Raw genomic sequence first — 21,455 nt, forward strand, 5'->3', positions numbered from 1 at the left:
GATGAGATGTGGAGATAAGGGAATCCTGTATACTGTTGGTGGGAATGTAAACTGGTTTAAAACAGTATGGAGGTTCTCAAAAAATTAAAAATAGAACAATCATATGATCTAGCAATCTGACTTCTGGGTATTTATCCAAAGGAAATGAAAACAGGATATTGAAGAGATATATGCACTCCCATTTTTACTGGAGCATTATTCACAATAGCTAAGATATTGAAACAACCCAAGTGTCTACAACAAATGAATAGGTAAAAAAGATATGCGCGCGCGCGCACACACACACACACACACACACACACACTGTGGAATATTATTCAGTCATAAGAAAAAAGGAAATCCTGCCATTTGCAACAACACTGATGGACCTTGAGGGCATTATGCTAAATGGGATAATTCCGACAGAAAAAGACAAAAACTTTCTGCTATCACTCATTTGGCACCTAAAAAAGCCAAACTTGGGGCACCTGAGTAGTTCAGCATCAGACCCTTGGATTCGCCTCAGGTCATGATCTCATGGTTCCAGGAGCTCAAGCCCCACATCAGGCTCTGCATTGTTAGTGCAGAGATTGGGATTCTCTCTCTCCCCACTCTCTCTGCCCCTACCCCGTTTGTGCTCTCTCAAACTTAAAAAATAAAATAAAATAAAATAAATAAAAATAAAAAAGCCAAACATGTAAAAACAGAGAGTAGAACAATGATTACCAGGGACTGGATGGAGGGGGAAGTAGTGATGTGTTGTTGAAGGGTACAAATGTGCAACTATAAGAAAAAGAGGTTCTGGAGATCTAATGCACACCATAGTGATCACAGATAAAACTGTATTGTAAATCTCAAAGTTTCTGAGACACTAGATCTTAACAGTTCTCACCATAAAAATGATAATTATGTGACATGACAGAGAAGTTAGCTGATCCTATGGTGATAATCCTATAGCAATTTATAAATGTATCAAAAAATTTTTTTATTTCAATGTTTATTTTTTTAGAGAGAGAGCATGAGCAGGGGAGGGACAGAGAGAGGGAGACATAGAATCCGAAGCTGGCTCCAGGCTCTGAGCATAGAGCCAACGTGGGGTTCAAACTCACGAGCTGAGACATGAGATCATGATCTGAGCCAAAGTCATGACGCTCAACTGACTGAGCCACCCAGGCGCCCCTAAGTATATCAAATCAACACTTTGTACACCTTAAATTTACACAGTGTTATATGTCCACTGTATACCTTAAACTTACACAATGTTATACCACAATTACATCACAATTTTAAAAATAATTCTTACCATAATCAAAATTTGACTATTAGAGTATTAAAAAATCTGTATTCTTAGACACAAAATATGTATTACATATTTTACAACTAATATACAATACAGTCATGAAAGATGAGTAGGCCTAAGTTGCAGTCTTATTATGTAATTTTTAATTGTAATTATAACTAATTAGACAACTATAGTTAATTAGCAGGTAATTATAAATAACAGATAATTATTAGAAGATAAACAAAGAAAAACAAATTGTCACACAAACACATTCCTTATTACCCTTATTCTTCTTGATTTCCAGGTTAAAACAAGACCTTCCTATAAGAGGGTTATTTGTGTGTGTGTTATAAAATGGTTATTTAAACCTGGCCTTATGAAAACAATGATTCTTTTCTCTATTTCCTACTGGTTAGTTAATATAGAGATGATAGTGGTAAATAACCAAAAACTTAAGTGAGTTATACAAAATGTTCTATTCTCAAGGAAATAAGACCCGACCAGGAATTCAGAAGGTGACAAAGAGTTAAAATAAAATTACAGAAATGGTCTACTCTCCTGAACATGAGAAGACTCTTTTCATTGTTCACCAAAGGCTCTTATCATAGGCATAAAATTGAAGTGGAGGGGAAATAAGGTTATTTCTTCCCTTAAGAATTCATTCCATGTCTCCTCTCCATTTCTTGAGCTGTTGGGAATCCATACCTTACTGCAAGAAGTAAAAAGGGAAACCAAGAGGAAGAAGAAGACAGAGAAGACTGCACAGATTGTGGCTAGCTGCTTTTGAAGCCAAATCTAGCTGACCTAACTGGAGGTTTTGATGGGTATAGATTATTTTTATTGTGTAATCCAATTTCCTGACAATGGAAAACACATATTGGTTTTCAACTTGTCCTTTGACTAACATGCACATTTAGTTTACCTTCTGAAGAATTTTCAGAAAAACTCTCCTCTTTGCATAAAGTTCATGTGCAGAAATAAGTCCCTGGGAGAGTCTAGTTCGAAAATGTCAAACTAGTGGCCATTAGCTTGTTTTGTTTGGTCCACACCATCTGTCTTTCTAAAATTGAATTTATTTTCAATGTGTAAAAACTGGAAGATATCATATAAAAATTCCTATTTCTGTTTCTTCTTGGAACATGAGAAGAACGGGGCATGCGCTTACATTCCCACATGGCAACCACCGGCTGGAACAGAGTGTGGGTTGATCCCTTTGGACAGACCACGTGCTCTCCAGGTCACCCTCATTCCACATGGCCTGCTTCTCTCATTTACATTGTCTATCTGCCCACTGTAAGAATCTGTAATTGTAACTCTTGGTCTATGAAAACCCTTTAACGGGGTTAAGCTTGGATGATTAAAAACAACAAAACATTGCTTGAATTAGCAAAGTACCATTAACAAGTTAAAAATAAAATCTGTAGGGCAGTTGTGAACTATTTTTAAACTGTTTCCATTTTCACTTCACTATTTTTCCCTTTAACCCAACATGTCTCTGCATACTGGCCGTGCCCGTGTGGTTGCATTTACACATAAGTGCATCTCTGTGTACAGGTGGCATAACATATATGCCACATACCATAGCTTAATACGACACAAATCACCGTGTAGGCCAATAGAACACCTAGACCCTCACCTTGGATCCTGTCATTAACTGCATGACAGGGGGCAAACCCCTCTGGAGTTGAGCTCTTTCTTCATTTTGTATAATGAGGGTATTATTAGACTAGATGAATATACAAATCTCTTCTAGCACTGGGATTTTATTATTTGAGAACATCAGCATGTTTATAAAAACTCTGAAAACATCCTTTAGGTAACAACAAAAAATAACTCAAGGGAAACTTATTTAAAGAAATATATTAGAAAAGGGGCGTTTTCCATGAATACCACAAAAATGAAGTTTTTGCTATTGAAAGCAATATGGTAACTCATCAATTCCTTGTTAATAACATACTTTTAAATTTAAAAAAGCCGAAATTAAGGTTTTTTTGTTTTGTTTTTGTTTTTGACTTCAGAAGTTGCTGGACATGTTGCTAGCAACATATGTTGCTAAGGACAGCATATGATGAAATAGGATTTTTGAAGGGAGAAGTATAAAATCTAAATAATTGATATAATTTTAGATGCTTTTTTTTTAAAAAAGCTCCTTTTGATTTGGTCACATCTCTTCAAAGGAATTAGTGAAAACTCTGGGAAGATGAAATTAGGTTTCACTTATTTACTTCCTTCTAATACTTGCTATTTAGCTGTTTTTGAAGCTTATTTGTTACTTTAGCAGTCTATATATTAAAGATTAATGTATGTATTCTCTCAAATTCAAAATTTATTAAGATCCAACTTTTTTGTCAGATTAATTTTTATGTAAATAACAAGTCTGCAAACTACCTCTGAAAATGATTATAAAGTAAAATTTTAGAGGATACTTGTGGTAGGTAGAACCCTAAAATAGCCTCCCAAATTTCCTGCCCTAATATCTCTGAGATTGTAAGGATGCGGAGATACCACACCTGTGGTTAATTACCTTACATGATAAAAAGGGATTTTGCAAATGTAACTAGGACATTAGTTCACTCATTTCATGAAAAAGGAGACTATCCAGGTGGTCCCAATGACATGATTAAGGCAGAATTTTCTCTACTGGTGGCAGAAGAGAAAGCCAAAATGATCCAAAGCATAAAGGAGATATGACACATTACTCCTCGCCTAAAGATGGTGACAAGCAATGTGGGTGCCCTGGGGAACTGAGAGAGGTTCCTGGCCAAGGGCCAGCAACGAAATGGGGACTTCAGTACTACAAGCATAAGGAAATGAGTTTTGGCAACAACTTGAGTGAATTTAGAAGTGGATTTTCCCTGAGTCTCCAGTCAAGGACTGAGCCCTGCTGACATCTTAATTACAGCCTTATGATACTCTGAGCAAAGAACACACTGGACTTACAACTGATAAACTATGTGCTAATAAGTGGGGGTTGTTTAAAGCCATCACGTTTGTGGTAGCTTATTAGGTAGCAATAGAAAACTAACACCACACTGAGGAATTACTTATTATTTAAAAAGGAAACAAAATCAACTAAATTTCTGACTACTACATTTTTCAGAGTACTTAGGTTCAAAGTGGAATTGTTAAATTGTTTTATGTTGAGAAACACAACGTGTGTTTAAGAGTAGAAGTGATAATTCTTAGGAAATGGGGCAAACTGAAACCCGCAACAAATATGAAACACTCGAACCGGATTTTAATTATAGCAAAATGAAATTATACATAAAACATCTAGATATTTCAATTTCAAACTCAAGAGAAACATTTATAGAAAAACTTACCCTATTTTGAAAAAATGATGCATGAAAATGTGATGTTGTAGCAGATATTGATACTAAAGTAATAGTTTCTTCAGAACTAGGATTATGTAAGTAAACTTTTTCCATTTTTGGCATTCCAACTGGCCTGTAAAAGCAAAACAAAAACAAAAACAAAAACAAAAACAAAAAACAAAACCACTGTCACAAATACTTCAAAGATTATTTCTAGTTGTTGAATTAGTTTCTAGCTGCTAAAAAAATTTAAACATCAAAATTATTGGACAAGTACATATCCAAACATATAAAACTATTTAATTGGTTTATATTTAAAATTACACATAGAAATGCATTTAGTCATTCAACAAATATATACTGAGTGCCCATTTTATGTCTCACACTGAGCCAGGGGCTAGGATACAATGAAGTAAATCTCTGTCCAGATAAAGCTTACAGTCTAGTGAGGAAGCAGGCAGGGAATAAAATGGTCAGATCTTTTCATTTCCTTCTGTAATACCACCCTGATTTCCTACTAATTCTGAATCATGTCCCCTTCTCCCCAAATTCCACTGATACATGCTCTTCAATTTAGGAGAAACTGAGTGGCAAAGTTATGTGAGCAGATCGGCCTTATGAATTAGGGGCTATTATTGTCCTCATTTTATAGATGAGGATACTGAGGCACAGAAAAGTTACTTGTCCAAAGTCATACTTGGAATCTAAATTTGAATCCAGGCCATCTGGCTTTAGTCCATGTTCTAACTCATTATACTAAACTGCCTCCTCTTAAGGAGGACACACACTCAGTGATCTGACATCCACAGATCCATTTTATTTTTTTTATTAAAAAAAATTTTTTTTTCAACATTTATTTATTTTTGGGACAGAGAGAGACAGAGCATGAACGGGGGAGGGGCAGAGAGAGAGGGAGACACAGAATCGGAAACAGGCTCCAGGCTCCGAGCCATCAGCCCAGAGCCTGACGCGGGGCTCGAACTCACGGACCGCGAGATCGTGACCTGGCTGAAGTCGGACGCTTAACCGACTGCGCCACCCAGGCGCCCCCACAGATCCATTTTAATGTTCTCCTTGGTATCCACATTAGAGTTTCCTCTTAAAAGTGGCATCTCCTTAGTTATGCAGTCCATTAAGTACTTACACAGCTAATCTCAGCTGTACAGGCAGGCCTCCTAACTCCTACAGCATCAGAGAATTCTGCAAAAAAACTGTTTCTTAATGTCCTCTAATAATTTAATTAGCACCAGTTTTATTTCCTCAAGATTATCAGCACCTTTCAGACAAAGGTAACATTATACGTGTACTCCATATTTTCCATATTATCTAGCACAGGCACTTGGTAAGAGTGTGCACGGGTGAGCTTCCCTCCCTTCCCTTTTCTCCCCCCCTGCCTTAGTGGAAATTAAGATCCTCCCTACCCTGACATCACCTGACCTAAACAAGTAACTAACTCCCTATGTTTTCACAATCTAAACCTTCCAACCTGGATCAGGCTGGTTTCATGTGCATAGCCCCCATGGCTTTACCAATCTCTTTGCTCTGTTTTCCTCCCTATCCCCCTATTCCAATCCAAATCCTCATTTTCTAATTCAAATGCAACTTCTTTCACAAGGTCCTCTCCTCAGACAACCATTCTGGTCCACGTGTTTTTGTTTTAAAATATTTTTGATTTTGAGAGAGAGAGAGAAAGAGAGAGAGAAAGAGAGAACGAACAAACCCCAAGCAGGCTCTGCACTGTCAGCTTGGAGCCCGATGTCGGGCTCAAACTCATGAATTGTGAGGTCATGACCTGAGCTGAAACCAAGCAAGAGTCAGATGCTTAACCAACTGAGCCACCCAGGTACCCCCTGGTCCATGTTTTTATTTTATTCATGCTCCTGGCTCTCCTTGAACCCACCTACCCCCCAACAACAATCCTGGAAAAATTTAGAAGTTAGAGGAAGGTACTGATTCCAAGGATTAACTAAAAAACAGTAAGAAACCCTGGGGGGAACAGAAGGTTGCCTTGAACTGGCAGGTGGGGAAAAGTGAGGGACAAAGAATAGCCTAAGCTGACAATGAGAGGCTAGGGTAGAAGAAGGCTTCAAAACTCTGTTCTCCAATTCCTTCTTTCCTTGCTTGCCCTGGAACAATCAGAGCTTGCCCTTTCAACCTAGAATAGCAGAGAGGCTTAGAGAGCTAAGAAGCTGATAATCAGCTACCCTGGAGCACACCTGCCTCTAACTCCTCTTTGGTAGTCCAAAGACCAAGGGCTATTTGATTACATTTACATCTCCACCCAGATGCTTCTGCCTAAGCACTATCAGATACAGTGGTGGCAAACAGGACAATTAATAGTTTTTACGTGTATGTGTGTGTGGAACTGGGTCTTTCTACCTTGGGGATCATCTCCCTTCTTAAATTCACAAGAGACAAAGACCAAGTCTTTCTATTCTGCCCTTCCTCAATATGCACTACAAGACAGGAGCTCTTAAGTTAACTCCATGAGGAGTAGAATTAGAAAACATACAATGTTGTGATAAACTGTGGTATTCCCAATCTGCTGACTGAACCTGTGAGAGAATTCTACTTCAACATTAGGCTTGGCCACATGATTTTCTTTGGTCAATGAAATGTGAGCAAAAGTGACATGTAACATTAAGTTTTAAAAGTCGTCTTGTATTCTTTTTCCAAGAAATGGCCTATCTCAGGAGTGCTGCTTTTAGCCTACATCCCACTAAGATTTTGGGTTGGTTGTGGTCATACATAACCTGGTAAAGGCTGAGTAACACACACCTGAAGTTGGAAAAGTTGAACCAGGAACTAAACAAGCACAGTGTGATATAGTTAAGGAGATATGGCAAGATATTAGTAAAATGAAGCAAGAAATCATACAGAAAACAAAAGAAATTATTAGTATAAAAGTAAAATGTATAAAGGTAGGTAAAAATCTCTTAGTGAGTTGGAAGATCGGATTGACAATTTAGCTCACAATTCAGCAAGAAAAAAATACATACTCAGAATATTTTAAAAGACAGAGCTAAAAAAAAAAGCGAGAAGCAGATATATAGGGCACACCTAGAAATGGTAATATTTGGAAGGTGGACTATAGGAATATTTAAGGAATATGGACAAAATTAATGGGTAAAACCCAAACTTTTTTTTTCAATGTTTATTTTTGAGAGACAGAGAGAGACACAGCATAAGCAAGGGCTGTTAGCACAGGGGCTGTTAGCACAGAGCCTGACGCAGGACTCGAACCCATGAGCTGTGAGATCATGACCTGAGCCGAAGTTGGTGCCCTGGTAAAACCCAAACTTTAAAAAAAGATGAATTTTTGACTGAAAGGGTTCATGAAGTGTCAACAAGGAGAGATAAGGAAACACTGTATTTAAACAGAGAATAAAATTTAAGGAGTTGCAAGAGTTTTATATATTGTGGATCTAAGTATCTTATGAGATTTTTTCCAAGTATTTTCTCCCATTGTGTGGACTGTTTTCTCTCTCTCTTTTTTTTTTTTACGTTTATTTATTTTTGAGAGAGAGACAGAGCCAGAGTGTGAGTGGGGGAGGGACAGAGAGAGAGAGAGGGTGACAAAGAATCTGAAGCAGGCTCCAGGCTCTGAGCTGTGAGCATGGAGCCCAACGCAGGGCTCAAACCCATGAACTGCGAGAGCATGACCTGAGCCAAATTCGGACGCTTAACTGACTGAGGCACCCAGGTGCCCCAAACTTTCTTGATGGTATCATTTGCATGCAGTACAAAAGTTTTTTTTTTTTTTCCCAATGTTTTTTTATTTTTACTTTTGGGACAGAGAGAAACAGAGCATGAACGGGGGAGGGGCAGAGAGAGAGGGAGACAGAGAGAATTGGAAACAGGCTCCAGGCTCTGAGCCATCAGCCCAGAGCCTGACGTGGGGCTCGAACTCACGGACCGCGAGATCGTGACCTGGCTGAAGTCGGACGCTTAACCGACTGCGCCACCCAGGCGCCCCCAAAAGTTTTTAATTTTTATGTAATTCAATTTGTACATTTTGTCTTTTATCACTTGTGCTTCTAGGGTCATAGCTAAGAAATCATTGCATAAACCAATGGATAATGGAGATATGTTCATATATTCCAATCTTTTCTTCTAAAGCTTTTATAGTTCAGCTTTATGACATTTACATTTAGCTCTATTATATACTTTGAATTAATTTTTGTGTATGCTCTAAGGCAGGCGTGCAACTTAATTCTTTTGCATGTGGATACCCAGTTGGCCCAGCACCATTTGTTGCAAAGACTGTTCTTTCTCTATTTAATTGTTTTGGCACTCTTGTCAAAATCAATTGGCAATAAATGTAAATTTCTATTTCTGGAACCTAAATTCTTTTCTGTTTACCTATATGTCTATCTTTATGGCAGTGTCACAGTGTCTTGACTACTAAAACTTATAGGTTTCTAATATTGGGCACTAAAAATTCTCCAATGTTGGTCTCCTTTTAAAAGAATGGCTGTTCTGGGGGTGCCTGGGTGGCTCAGTCGGTTAAGCAGCCGACTTTGGCTCAGGTCATGATCTCGCGGTCCATGAGTTTGAGCCCCGCGTTGGGCTCTGTGCTGACAGCTCAGAGCCCGGAGCCTGTTTCAGATTCTGTGTCTCCCTCTCTCTGACCCTCCCCTGTTCATGCTCTGTCTCTCCCTGTCTCAAAAATAAATAAAACGTTAAAAAAAAATTAAAAAAAAAAAAAAGAATGGCTGTTCTGAATCCCTCTGATTTCATGTCCATTTTAAGATCAGCCTGTCCATTTCTACAAAAATGTCAGTTGGTATTTTGATGGGAATTTTGTTGAATTCATAGATCAATTTAGGGAGTACTGCCATCTTTATTTGTGTCCTCTGATTTCTGAATATGAAATGGCTTCCATTTATTTATAGTTCTTTAATTTCTTTTGACAATGGTTTGTTGTTTTTAATATATAGGTCTTGCACTACTTTTGCTAAATTTATAGCTAAGTATTTTATTCTTTTTGATTTATTATAAATGAATTTTTTTCTTAATTTTAAATTGCTCATTGCTAGTGTAGAGAAATATAATTTTGTATATTGATCTTATATCCTGTAACCTTGAACTCACTCATTCCAAGTTTTTAAAAGTGGACTGCTTATCATTTTCTATATACAAGAGTATAACATCTGAAAATAGAGATGCTTTTTCCTTTCCAGTCTGGGTGCCTACTGTTTCTTTTTCTTGCATAACTGCCCTGTTCTGGATGTAGGGGGAAAGCTTTCAGTCTTTCACCATTAAACAGAATGTTAACTATGTGACTTTCATAGAAGCTCTTTATCAGGCTGAGGAAATTCTCTTCTATTCTTAGTTTTTTGAGTGTTATTATCATGAAAGGATGTATTATTCAAAACCTTTTCTGTGTGTGTTATTTACTGACATACGTTTCCCATTTATTCTATTAACATGGTATATTACATTAATTGAATTTCAGATGTTAAATTAACCTTGCATTCTTGGAACAAATGCCACTTGGCCATGGTATATAATCTTTTTTAGATATTTTATTATTTTGTGGAGGAATTTTAACACATGGAGTATTGGTCTGTAGTTTTCTTATAGTGTCTTTGTGTGATATTGGTATAAGGGTAATGTAGGCCTAACATACAGAGTTGGGAAATGTTCACTCTTCTATTGTTTGGAAGAGTTTATGATGGACTGGTATTAATTCTTCTTTGAATTTTTTATAAAATTAATCAATAAGGCTTTCTGTGAGTCAGAGCTTTCATTCTGGGAAGTTTTTTGATTACTAATTCAAACTCTTGTTATAAGTCTATTCAGATTTCCTATTTCTTCTTAGGTCAGCTTTGGAAATTTGTGTCTTTTCAGGAATTTGTCTATTTCAACTAAGTTAATGAACTTCTTAGCATACAGTTGTTCATGGTATTCCTTTATAATCCTTTTTTATTTCTTTTTAAGTTTATTTACTTATTTTGAGAGAGAGAGAGCATGAGTGGGAGAGGGGAGAGAGAGAGGGAGAGAGAGAATCCCAAGCAGGCTTTGCACTTGTAGAGTGCATTCTACAAGTGCAGAGACTGACAAGGTGCTTGATCTCACGAACCATGAGATCATGACCTGAGCCAAAATCAAGAGTTGGATGCTTAACCGACTGAGCCACCCAGGTACCCCAATCCTTTTTTATTTCTGTAAGATTATATTCTATACAAAGATCACCTCTTTCATTCCTGGTTTTAGTAACTTGAGTCTTTTTCTCTTTATTGCTTAATTTAGCTAAGGGTTTGTCAAATTTGTTGCTGTTTTGAAAGAACCAATTTCTGTTAATATTCTCTGCTGTTTTTCATTTATTTCATTTATTTCTTCTCTAGTCTTTATTATTTCTTTCTAATTATTTTTTATTTTGCTTTTCTTTTCCTAGTTTCTCAGGGTGGAAGGTTAGATATCTGATTTGAGATTTTTTTTCTTTGCTGATTAAGACATTTATAGCTGTAAGTTTCTTTCTGAGCAATGCTTTTGCTGTACCCCATGAATTCTGGTATATTTTCTTGTCACTTATCTGAAAGCATTTTCTAATTCCTTTCTTGATTTTCTTCTTTGATTCATTATTAAAGAATATGTTGTTTAATATCTCAAGATTCTTTTTTTTTATTGCTTGCCAATTTATTTAATTAAAGAATGAAGTTATCAGAGAACATACTTTGTATGACTTCCAGATTTATAGGGGCTTACATTATGGTCTAACATACAGTTTATCTTGGAGAACGTTCTTTGTGTGTGTGAGCAGTGTAAGTACTTTGTTGTTGAGTGGAATGTTCTATAGATGTCTAATGGCATTGAACTGTTTTCAGGTCTTCTGTTTGTTATCTCTTGCTTAGACGGTCTATCCATTATTGAAAGTGGGGTACTAAAGTCTCTATTAGTGCTGAATTGTCTACTTTTCCCTTCAGTTCTGTCAGTTTTGCTTCCTATATTTTGGGTTTCTATTGTTAGTTGAGTCTTGCTTTTTTAATCTGAAAATCTTGGTCTTTTAATTGGTGTGTTTAGACTATTTATATGTACAATTAATGTAATTATTGATCTGGTTAAAGTACCATCTTGCTAGTTATTTTCTATTCTATCCCTTTTATAAAACTCTTTTATATGCAGAATTTTCTAGTCTTGGCCCAGTTAAACAGAAATCAATAAGAAAAGATAACTTGATTTTCTATAAATATGTAAATAGATCAATGCATGTGTAAATAACCCATGGATCAAAGACAAAATCTGAATAAAAATTAAGAACTATCTGGAATGAAAATTAAAAACTTAACTTATTAAAAGCTTGTAAAATAAACTTGATTCTGTGCTTAAAGAAAAATTCATGAATTAAAATGTATATATTTGAAGAAAAAAAAAGCCTAAAATTTAATGAACTAAGCATCCATGTCATGAGAAAAAGAACAGCAAATTAAATCTAAAGAAGATACAAGTAAAAAATGGATAAAAGCAAGTGTGGAAATCAATGTAATAAAACACGTAAAACAGAGATGATCTATGAAGTTAGAAGTTCACCCTTCTTGGGGGTAAAAAACTAGTAAGTTGACAACTACCTGGCAAGACTGAGAGAGAAAAAAGAGATGGCACAAAATATCAGTATGAGCAATGATAAAAGGAGGTATCGCTACAGATACTGCAAACATTAAAACAATATTAACAACTTTATGTTAGTAAATTTATTTTTTTTTTTTAATTTTTTTTTTCAACGTTTTTATTTATTTTTGGGACAGAGAGAGACAGAGCATGAACGGGGGAGGGGCAGAGAGAGAGGGAGACACAGAATTGGAAACAGGCTCCAGGCTCTGAGCCATCAGCCCAGAGCCTGACGCGGGGCTCGAACTCACGGACTGCGAGATCGTGACCTGGCTGAAGTCGGACACTTAACCGACTGTGCCCCCCAGGCGCCCCATAAATTTAAAAATTATCCTAAAACTACCAAACTCCCAGAAAAAAACACAGCTTACCAAAACTGGTAAAATAAGAAAAAAAATATGTAAGCATTACAAAAAATAAAACTACTTAAGAAATTAAATTCATAATTTAAAACCTTCCCACAAAGAAAATTCCAGTCCATGGGTACTTTACTGTCAAATTTTACCAAATATTTAAAGGTAATATTCTAATAATTATTTTGTGGAAAAATAAGATGCAGATACAAAATGGGGAATAATGAGGAAAAACTCTATGACTCTGGATCTGAATTGGTAAAATATGAATTAGAATTATCGGTATGGGACATGACTTGCATATATTCATTTATATAGTATACGACTATGTTCCTCTATAGATCTTTTCACAAAAGCCTAGAAGCAATGACATCCAGAGCAATAAGCACACTTTGGTGCCCAGATATGGGTTTGAAATGTCATTTCCCCTAAAAAGAAACCAGGACTTCTCATACTTTTGGCTCATTCCAGGTCTAGGACAATGAAAACACAGGGAAGTCTAGAATGCCTTGTTGAATCAGAAAGCAAAGAAATGTTCAAAGCTTAATGGAACTTACAAAAAATGATAGAAATCAGCTTAAACAGGCTTCTACTGGGAAAATTTATAAAATTTGGAACAAAAAGAACAGCAAAGGGTTATAACACATTAAATAAAGAAGAGAATATATGAGTCTATAATTGGGATCAACAACCTTTTTCTGTAAAGGGCCAGACAGTAAATATTTTAGACTTTACAGACTATGCAATCTCTGTCATAACACTCAACTCTGCCAATGTTGTGTAAAAGCAACCATAAAGTGTAAATGAGCATGTATGATTATGTTCCAATAAAACTTTTATTTACAAAAATGGGTGGCAAGGGCCATAATTTTGCTGACCTTTTGTTTATAGTGACAGTCAAAGGAAAAAGAGAGGACGATACTTTTCACAGAAAAATCTTGGCTCCTAAATGAAAAAAAAAAACCTGCTAGAATCTGAGGAAAAAAAGAAATCACCATTTTGCAATTATCAATGTAGTAAATGATTTAGGCAAGAGTCAATAATATGATAAGTAGGTAGAACTATTAAAATGAAAGGTTGCTGGAGAACATGTTATTAACCCCACATAATACTTACTAATTACAAAAAGGAAAAGGTACCTTTACAATGTACAGAATCTGGTAGAGAGTACCTTAGGAAGTACTCAAACTCAGCATCATTAACAATTAGAAATATGGGCCTTATTGGCTGCCTGATGTTATGTGATGGGAAATATACATTATCTATATAATGTTCTTGACAAAAGTATTTAGCCTGATTCTAATCATGAAGAAATAATGAGGCAAATCCAGTTTGTGGACTATTCTATACATCAACTGATCTGAACTACAAAAAATTCTATCTTATAAATGAAAAAAAGGAGAAAGGTAGTTTAAAGATTAAAGACACCAACCAACCAAATACAATGTGTCATCCTTGATTTGATCCTGGTTGGGGGACCGTATACAATAATGGACATATTTTTGGCGATTAGGGAAAACTGAATATGGTTATGTCTGTCCCTTAGGATTTACATACTAATGAACACAGGGATGAAGTAGCAGGATGTCCACATTTACTTAAAAAAAAAAGTAGTCTCTGTGTGTGTGTGTTGTGTGTGTGTTGTGTGTGTGTTGTGTGTGTGTGTGTGTGTGTGTGTGTGTGTGTGTAGAAGAGAGACAGTAAATGTGCTAAAGGTTGACTCTTGGTGAACCTAGATAAAGATTATATAGGTATTCACCATATTATTCTTCCAACTTTTCTGAACTTTTAAATTTTTCAAAATGTGGGGAAAACATTAAGACTTTCTGATTCAACAAAGTATGGGATGGGAAAAGTGAACAGGTGACAAGCTGGGAAAAGATACTTACAATATCTAAATATATCTTTAGACTTTAAAGTTATTTCTAGCTTACAAAAGGAATTTCTAACAAGTTAGTAAGAATCCCGAAAGAAAAAAGGTCAAAAGATATGAACAGGCAATTCACAGAAGAGGAAACCCAAAAGGCCAATAAGCATATAAAAAGATGGATACTGTAACTTAATAGCAATCAGAGAAATACAAAATTAATGATGAAGTACCACATTATCCCTATTTAACTAGCAAAAACAGAAAGTTGGCTGATGTTAAGCATTAGTACAAATACAAGGGATGTGGAAATATAGGAAGGCACAGATAAGCACAAAAGCAACCAGGCAACACCTAGACAGTGAAGTGTACTCACACTTTATGACCTATGCATTCCTCTCCTGGCCTTATATTCCAAAGAAATCCTCATGAAAGTCCATAAGTGAACCTGCAAGAGTATTCACTGCAGGGCTGTTTGTGGCGGTAGGGTATTAGAGATAATATGTATAGCCACTAAAGAAGGAGTTATGGGTAAAATGTGGATTCTTTGCTATGGTTAGAAATAAGAGAACAGATGGATATCTAACAAAAATGAAGCTTTAAAAACGTAAGAAAAAGAAGGAACTATGCAGCCACTATGGAAACAATATGGAGGTTCCTCAAAAGTTAATAACAGAATTACCACATGATCCAGCAATCTTATTTCTTCCCATATCCAAAGGAAATGAAAACAAGATCTCAAAGAGATATCTGCACTCCTATGTTCACTGCAGCATTACTCACAATAGCCAAGGAATGGAAATAATCTAAGTGTCTGTCAACGGATGAATGGATAAAGAAGATATGGTATGCTTATATGCAATGGAATATTATTCAGCCACAAGAAAGGACATCCTGCCACTTGCAACAACATGGATGGACCTTGGGGGCATTATGCTAAATGAAGTTAGACAGAGAAAGACAAACACTGGTGGCTACCAGGGGTAAGGGGGGGGGGGGGAGCGAAGAGAGAGATGTTGGTCAAAGAGTACAAACCTCTAATTAGAAGATGAATACGTTCTAGGGTTCTAATGTCCAGTATAGTGATTATAGTTGTTAATACTGTATTATGTACTTGAAAGTTGCTAAAACCTTAAATGTTCTTACCACAAAAGAGAGTGGTAATTATGTGCTGTGACGACAGTGTTAACCTTACCATGCTAATCATTTTGTAATGTGTAAGTATATCAAATCAATATGTTGTGTACCTAAACTTTTACAATGTTATGTTAATTACATCTCAATACAGCCAAACAAACAAACAAACAAAAAAACAACAACCCCCCCAGAATGATTTATATCACAGTGTCTGTATACTGAAACATAATTACATAAACTAAAAATATATAATAATATCTGACTGGGTAGCATATGTAAAACTACATATATACTTTATGCATTTTTCTATGTGTATATTTCATGAAAAAAAGTAAACAGCGTGATGGTAAAGTAATGAGAATACTATGGAAAGCAATACTACTCTATAATTATTAAGCATCACCATATAAAACTAGAATAAAGCATTTGGAGGTTTTTTTTTTTTTTTTTTTTTTTTTGGTTTAGAGTGACCATCAGTTAAGATGGTTTTGTTACTTGAGGTCAATGAGTTAAAAGGTATTTGCTGAAGGCCTACACGTAAGCCAGCTTTATCATGATGTTGGCTTATTTTTACAGGTGATTCTTATATAACTGTACGATGCTGAATCCTGTTTAGTCAAGAGAGAGCCCATATATTAAATATGATCTCCCAAGAATTCAATTTGAAAAGTACTTTAACAAATGTTACACAAAACAGAATATTAGAGAACTCAGGACAGAAGTATTATAATTAAACATTACAATAAATAAAATCAAAGGTCATTTTATTGTCCAAGTAGAAAGATTAGTTTGTTTCCTTAAGGTTTCTGTTTAACGTCCTCATTAGGGCTTCACTTTTTTTTTTTCTCCAAAATCCTTAAAGTCAAAAGTTGGTCAGAATTTCATGTATTGAATCTGACTTTTAATATAGTCACATTATTTCACCTGATTTTCAAATTCCTTATCATCTAAATCAACATCAAAATCAATTTACCACCCCTTTACTCATTTTTTTTTGCAGCTTTGTCTATACTTTAATCTTGGATTATTTTAAATGTTGTCATTTTTAAAATGTTATTTTTTGAGAGAGAGAAAGAGTGCAAGTGACAGAGGGGCAGAGGGAGAGGAAGGGAATCTTAAGCAGACTCCACACTCAGTGTGGAACCTGAAGTGGGGCTCAATCTCACGACTGTGAGATCATGACCTGAGCAGAAATCAAGAGTTGGAGGCTTAAATGACTGAGCTACCCAGGCGCCCCTAATCTTGGATTATTTTAAACATTTTGTCTTTTCTACAATGGAATGACAGTCTCTTGTTCCATATTACACAAAAAAGTCAGGTTCATCTAGATAAGGTTTACCAATTTGTAAAGAACTATTTGCTGTCTTTTATAACACTTAACCCATTTTAAAGGTTTTGATAATGGTTTACACTATGGTTTATTTTACACATCATTTGAGAATTTCTTTATAATGATGACATGAAGTTTTCTTGTTGAGGTTAATGTTTTCTGGTGCCTCTAAGGGCTAAACACCAAGTCATATTTCCCTTCTGAGAGCTCAACACTGCAGATGCTACAAACTCTTGTCACAAGTGGGAAGGATGTAGAAGCAAAAAACTGGTCCAAAATAATTTCATGGCTTATAGTCCAGCCACCATGAGGTCTACAATCTTTCTGTGGCTTAAGAGTCCAACTGTGAGGAAAAAAAAAACAAAGAACCAGGGCTTAGGTCCTGAGGCAGGGGCAGAGGGGTATCTGCAGGAGGCTTATAACAACACATTTAGGGTTAGGAAGTAGGAAGCTGATCGCCCTCAAAGCTCTTCAAACTCAGTGGAATTCCTCTTGCTCCCGAGACTTTCTCGGGAGCTAGACCCCTTAACCAACAGGCTCATCAATTGCAGGTGGGGGTCACAGGACCATGAAACAGTTAGGGAAATAGGTACAGAGCCACCTGGGGTCTCAAATTTTGTGTGTTCTGCTGCAGGGAGCTGTACAAAGACAACATGGAAGATAAAATTCTTTTTTCTCAAGCTTTATATAGATATATAAATAGAATAACAGTACACAGAAACAAAAATGTCCTTATATCCTGAAAGTTTACCACTACACTCTTTCACAATTCAAATGTCCTGCAGGGTGACTGGCAACCAGTCATTCACTCCCTGTGAATTCGATCTTCACGTTTTCCCTCCAATGACCTCAGTGTAATCAATCTCAGTTAAGATAAAGAAGACACGGTATAAGACGGACAGGTAATCTGGGGGATCCTTCAAGAAGACGACTGAAGATGGCCTTCTGTAGGAGAGGACTCCGGGGTAAGGAAACAAGCTTGGAGGCATAAGGAGCCTGGCAGGGGGGAGTGGATCAGAATGCTTGATTTGCAATGCTGCTGAGGCTGGTCTTGCCCTTTCTTCCAGGGATCAAAGAGGAAACGACACACCCTACAGAAATGAATCTTTGCTCAGGGGAGAAGGGTCATCTACTCGTGCTGTTCAAAGAAGTTTGTAGTAACAAGAACAGAGGGAACATCTCAGGAAGGGTATCAGTAGGCCACTCTAGTTATGCAGGCTTGGACAGAGCAGGCTTCCTGCAGCTCTGGGCAGTCCACACCACAGGAAGCAGAAGGAGTCCTCCTAGGACAGAACTGCTTACAGACCTCATATTAAAACAGCTTCCCCTGCCCCTCCCTCTCCCTCTCTTCTGTTCCCTTGGAGTTGTGAACAGAATCCATGATAAAATGGGGGACTGAAAAGAGAAGTCACACTAAACCATGAAAAACTCTGGTCAAGTACTAATGCATGCTTACTTGTAAATAAATAAGCAGAGCAATTAGTTTTCTGCTACACAACAAATTACCACAAACTCAGAGGCTTAAAATGACACCCATTTATTATCTTATAGGTCTGTAAATCAGAAGTTCAGGCCCAGCATGACTGCTTGATCTGCTTAGGGTCTCACTCACACATCTTCCAGGCTCATTCAGGTTATTGGTGATATTTAGGTTGCTTCCAGTCTCTTGCCATATGGCCCTTTCCATTTCCAAAACCAGCACAACAAACTCCCTTACATCAACACCTCTCTTGAAATCACTGCCATTTCTGTCTATGACTCTTACAGCCAAATGTGGAGGGCTCATGACATCATCTCAGCCTCACAGATTATTTCCCTGTTTTAAAGGCCAACTGATTTGGGATCTTAATTACATTTCCAAAATCCTTCACAGCAACATCTAGATTCATGTTTGACTGGGAGAAGGTGTGTGTGTGCACCCTGGAGGCCAGGAATTTGGGAGGCCATCTTAGAATTCTGCCTGTCATAAACAGCATGCGAGACACTTGGCTAGACAGGTGAGATTTAAATTTTTTTTTTTTAACGTCTATTCATTTTTGAGAGACAGAGAGAGACAGAGCATGAGCGGGGGAGGGGCAGAAAGAGAAAGAGAGACAGAATCCAAAGCAGGCTTTAGGCTGAGCTGTCAGCACAGAGCCTGACATGAGGCTCAAATCACAAGCCATGAAATCATGACCTGACCCAAAGTCAGATGTTTAACCGACTGAACCACCTGGGCGCTCCTAGACAGTAAGATTTTAAAATAAAAAAAAGATTTTCAAATGCTTACAGTGCCAGTTCTATTTGTTTCCATTGTCACCTACTCCAAAGACCAAAGGAGGGCCAAAGAGGACAGTGTGAATTATTTATAGATAAACCAAGTGGAATCAAATAGACAGCTGTTCTCTGTGCTGTCTGTGCAGAGCTACTGACTGTCCATATTTCAGAAGAGTCTGAGGCACAAAAGAATTAGGAAGAATAAGTTATGAACTAGAGACCGGCTTGAAAAGTAAGCTGCAATTTTGTGGTCAATGGCAAGTTTCCCATGCCACAGAAAGACAACGCAATGCCAGGAAACAGCTGAAAAAATGGCTGAGCAAGTGCCCTCAGACAAACCTTATGAATGACAGTGACACAGCACTCTACCAAACACAACTTTTGGCAGGAAACTGGGTCAAATCAATATGCAGTCCTCTGTACCACTCAATTACCACAAAATCTGAACATCTTCTTAAGCACATTTTAGATTGAGGGCTGAGGGGGCTGTTGGTGGAATAGTTAGAAACTTGAAAATCTAAAAGGCACCAAACATCTCTTTAGAAGAGAACCTACTTGATTTTACTGGACTATGAAAAAGTGACTGGAAGAAACACCTTTCAAGAACTGAATTTAACTTGAAAATAAAGACCTCCATTTTAAGCGACAGTTTCCATTTTTCTTTAAGCCATTAGGTCTCCATTTTAAGCTTTAGATTTGAAATCAAGATTTTCTGTACTTAATAATTACATAAACCAAAGAACTCAGCAAACCAAGTTTTCACCCAAAGCATCTTTCTGCACTCGGCAACAAATGTTTGAAAAAAGTTGTTGTTATGGAAACAGAAAAATATTTAACAGCACTGGCATAAATAACTGAGGGGGGTGCAGAGGGATGCGGGGAGGTGGTCATGCCCAGACTGTTCCAACTAACTGTTAATAGAGAGATGGGGGGAAGGGAGGGCAGAGGGGAAAAGAGGTAGAATTACAGAATCAATTGAAATGTAATAGATGAAAACAAAGAAAGCCTATTTTTGAAGAAAGTTAACATGATTTACTACGAAAGAAGCTCTAGAGGGCAGTAGGAATGAGCAAAGTAGTGAGAGGAGTCAGTTACAGGGGGGTCTAGAAAGCAGCCAGGGTACTAGAGTGGCATCCTTGCTAAGAGGCCTGAAACTCTCCTGGAAGCCCTGGATGACCATCAGATACAACTTGGAATGGTAAATTCTATCCAATTGAAAGTTGTTCCAGATACTGCAAAGGGTGTTTTAAAACCGATTTACCAAAAATGACCACAAGCAATGGAAATAGGTCACAGAAAACATACAAGGCAAAACTTCAGTGTATGAGTCAAGGTAGTAAGCAATGATAACTACTTACACTTTTTGGAAAAATACTGTAAAGTGTTCTATTAAGGATATTCTTCTCAAGTCCTTAAATTATTGCTATACATATCAAGACAATGAAACATTTCCAGCATGGGCATTAAGTCAGTACACTGCCGGATCAAGTAGAAAAGGTATAACAAATATTCATTGTAGTCTGACAAAATCACTTGAGAATGTAAAATTAAGTTAACTGAAATCAAGAAATCAACAGGCAATCTTGTTGGACTTGTTGGACTGTCGGTTAAGCATCAGACTTCAGCTCAGGTCATGATCTCACAGTTCGTGGGTTCGAGCCCCATGTCAGGCTCTGTGCTGACAGCTCAGAGCCTGGAGTCTGCCTCAGATTCTGCGACTCCCTCTCTCTCTGCCCCTCCCCGGCTCGTGCTCTGTCTTTGTCTCTCTCTCTCAAAAATAGACATTAAAAAAAATTTTTTTTAAGTAAGATAATGTACCATATGTAAGTGTTAAGTGTGGTACAGCACCTGGGTGGCTCATTGGGTTGAGCATCCAACTCTTGCTTTTGGCTCAGATTATGATCCCAGGGCCGTGGGATCAAGCCTTGTGTTGGGTTCTGTACTGAGCGTGGAGCCTGCTTTGGATTCTCTCTCCCTCCCTCCCTCCCTCTCTCTCTCTCTCTCTCTCCTTTGCCCCTCTCTCCCACTCATGTTCTCTTTCTAAAGTAAAATTTTTCAAAAGTGCTGAGTGTGAAACATGTACCAGAGACACAAAAATAAATAGGTAAATTATCTTCATAGCCTGGTCTAGCAGGGAAACAGACATCTAAACAGACAATTAGAGCAAAACCCAGCGCACTGACATAAGTCAGTAGATGTCATGAGTAATGAAGACTCTAATTTCATTTCTGATGTTTGATTACATCCCACACCTGGGCAAGCAGATAAGAAAGCCAGTTCTCTCTCTCTCTCTCTCTCTCTCTCTCTCTCTCTCTCTCTCTCTCTC

At 37.2% G+C, this 21,455-nt stretch overlaps 1 protein-coding gene across 1 annotated transcript in view; it reads right to left on the minus strand.

Annotated features, from left to right (window-relative positions):
* TMEM131 (transmembrane protein 131) overlaps window positions 1-21,455 on the minus strand; it is a 242,518-nt gene that overhangs the window by 99,324 nt on the left and 121,739 nt on the right. Inside the window, exon 5 of the mRNA XM_040453962.1 lies at window positions 4,585-4,708. Within this exon, the coding sequence (XP_040309896.1) occupies window positions 4,585-4,708 (124 nt within the window). The remainder of the gene's footprint in view (window positions 1-4,584; window positions 4,709-21,455) is intronic.

The sequence above is a fragment of the Herpailurus yagouaroundi genome, unplaced genomic scaffold (assembly GCF_014898765.1).
Source record: "Herpailurus yagouaroundi ecotype Mexico unplaced genomic scaffold, PumYag 210, whole genome shotgun sequence".
NCBI lineage: Eukaryota > Metazoa > Chordata > Mammalia > Carnivora > Felidae > Herpailurus > Herpailurus yagouaroundi.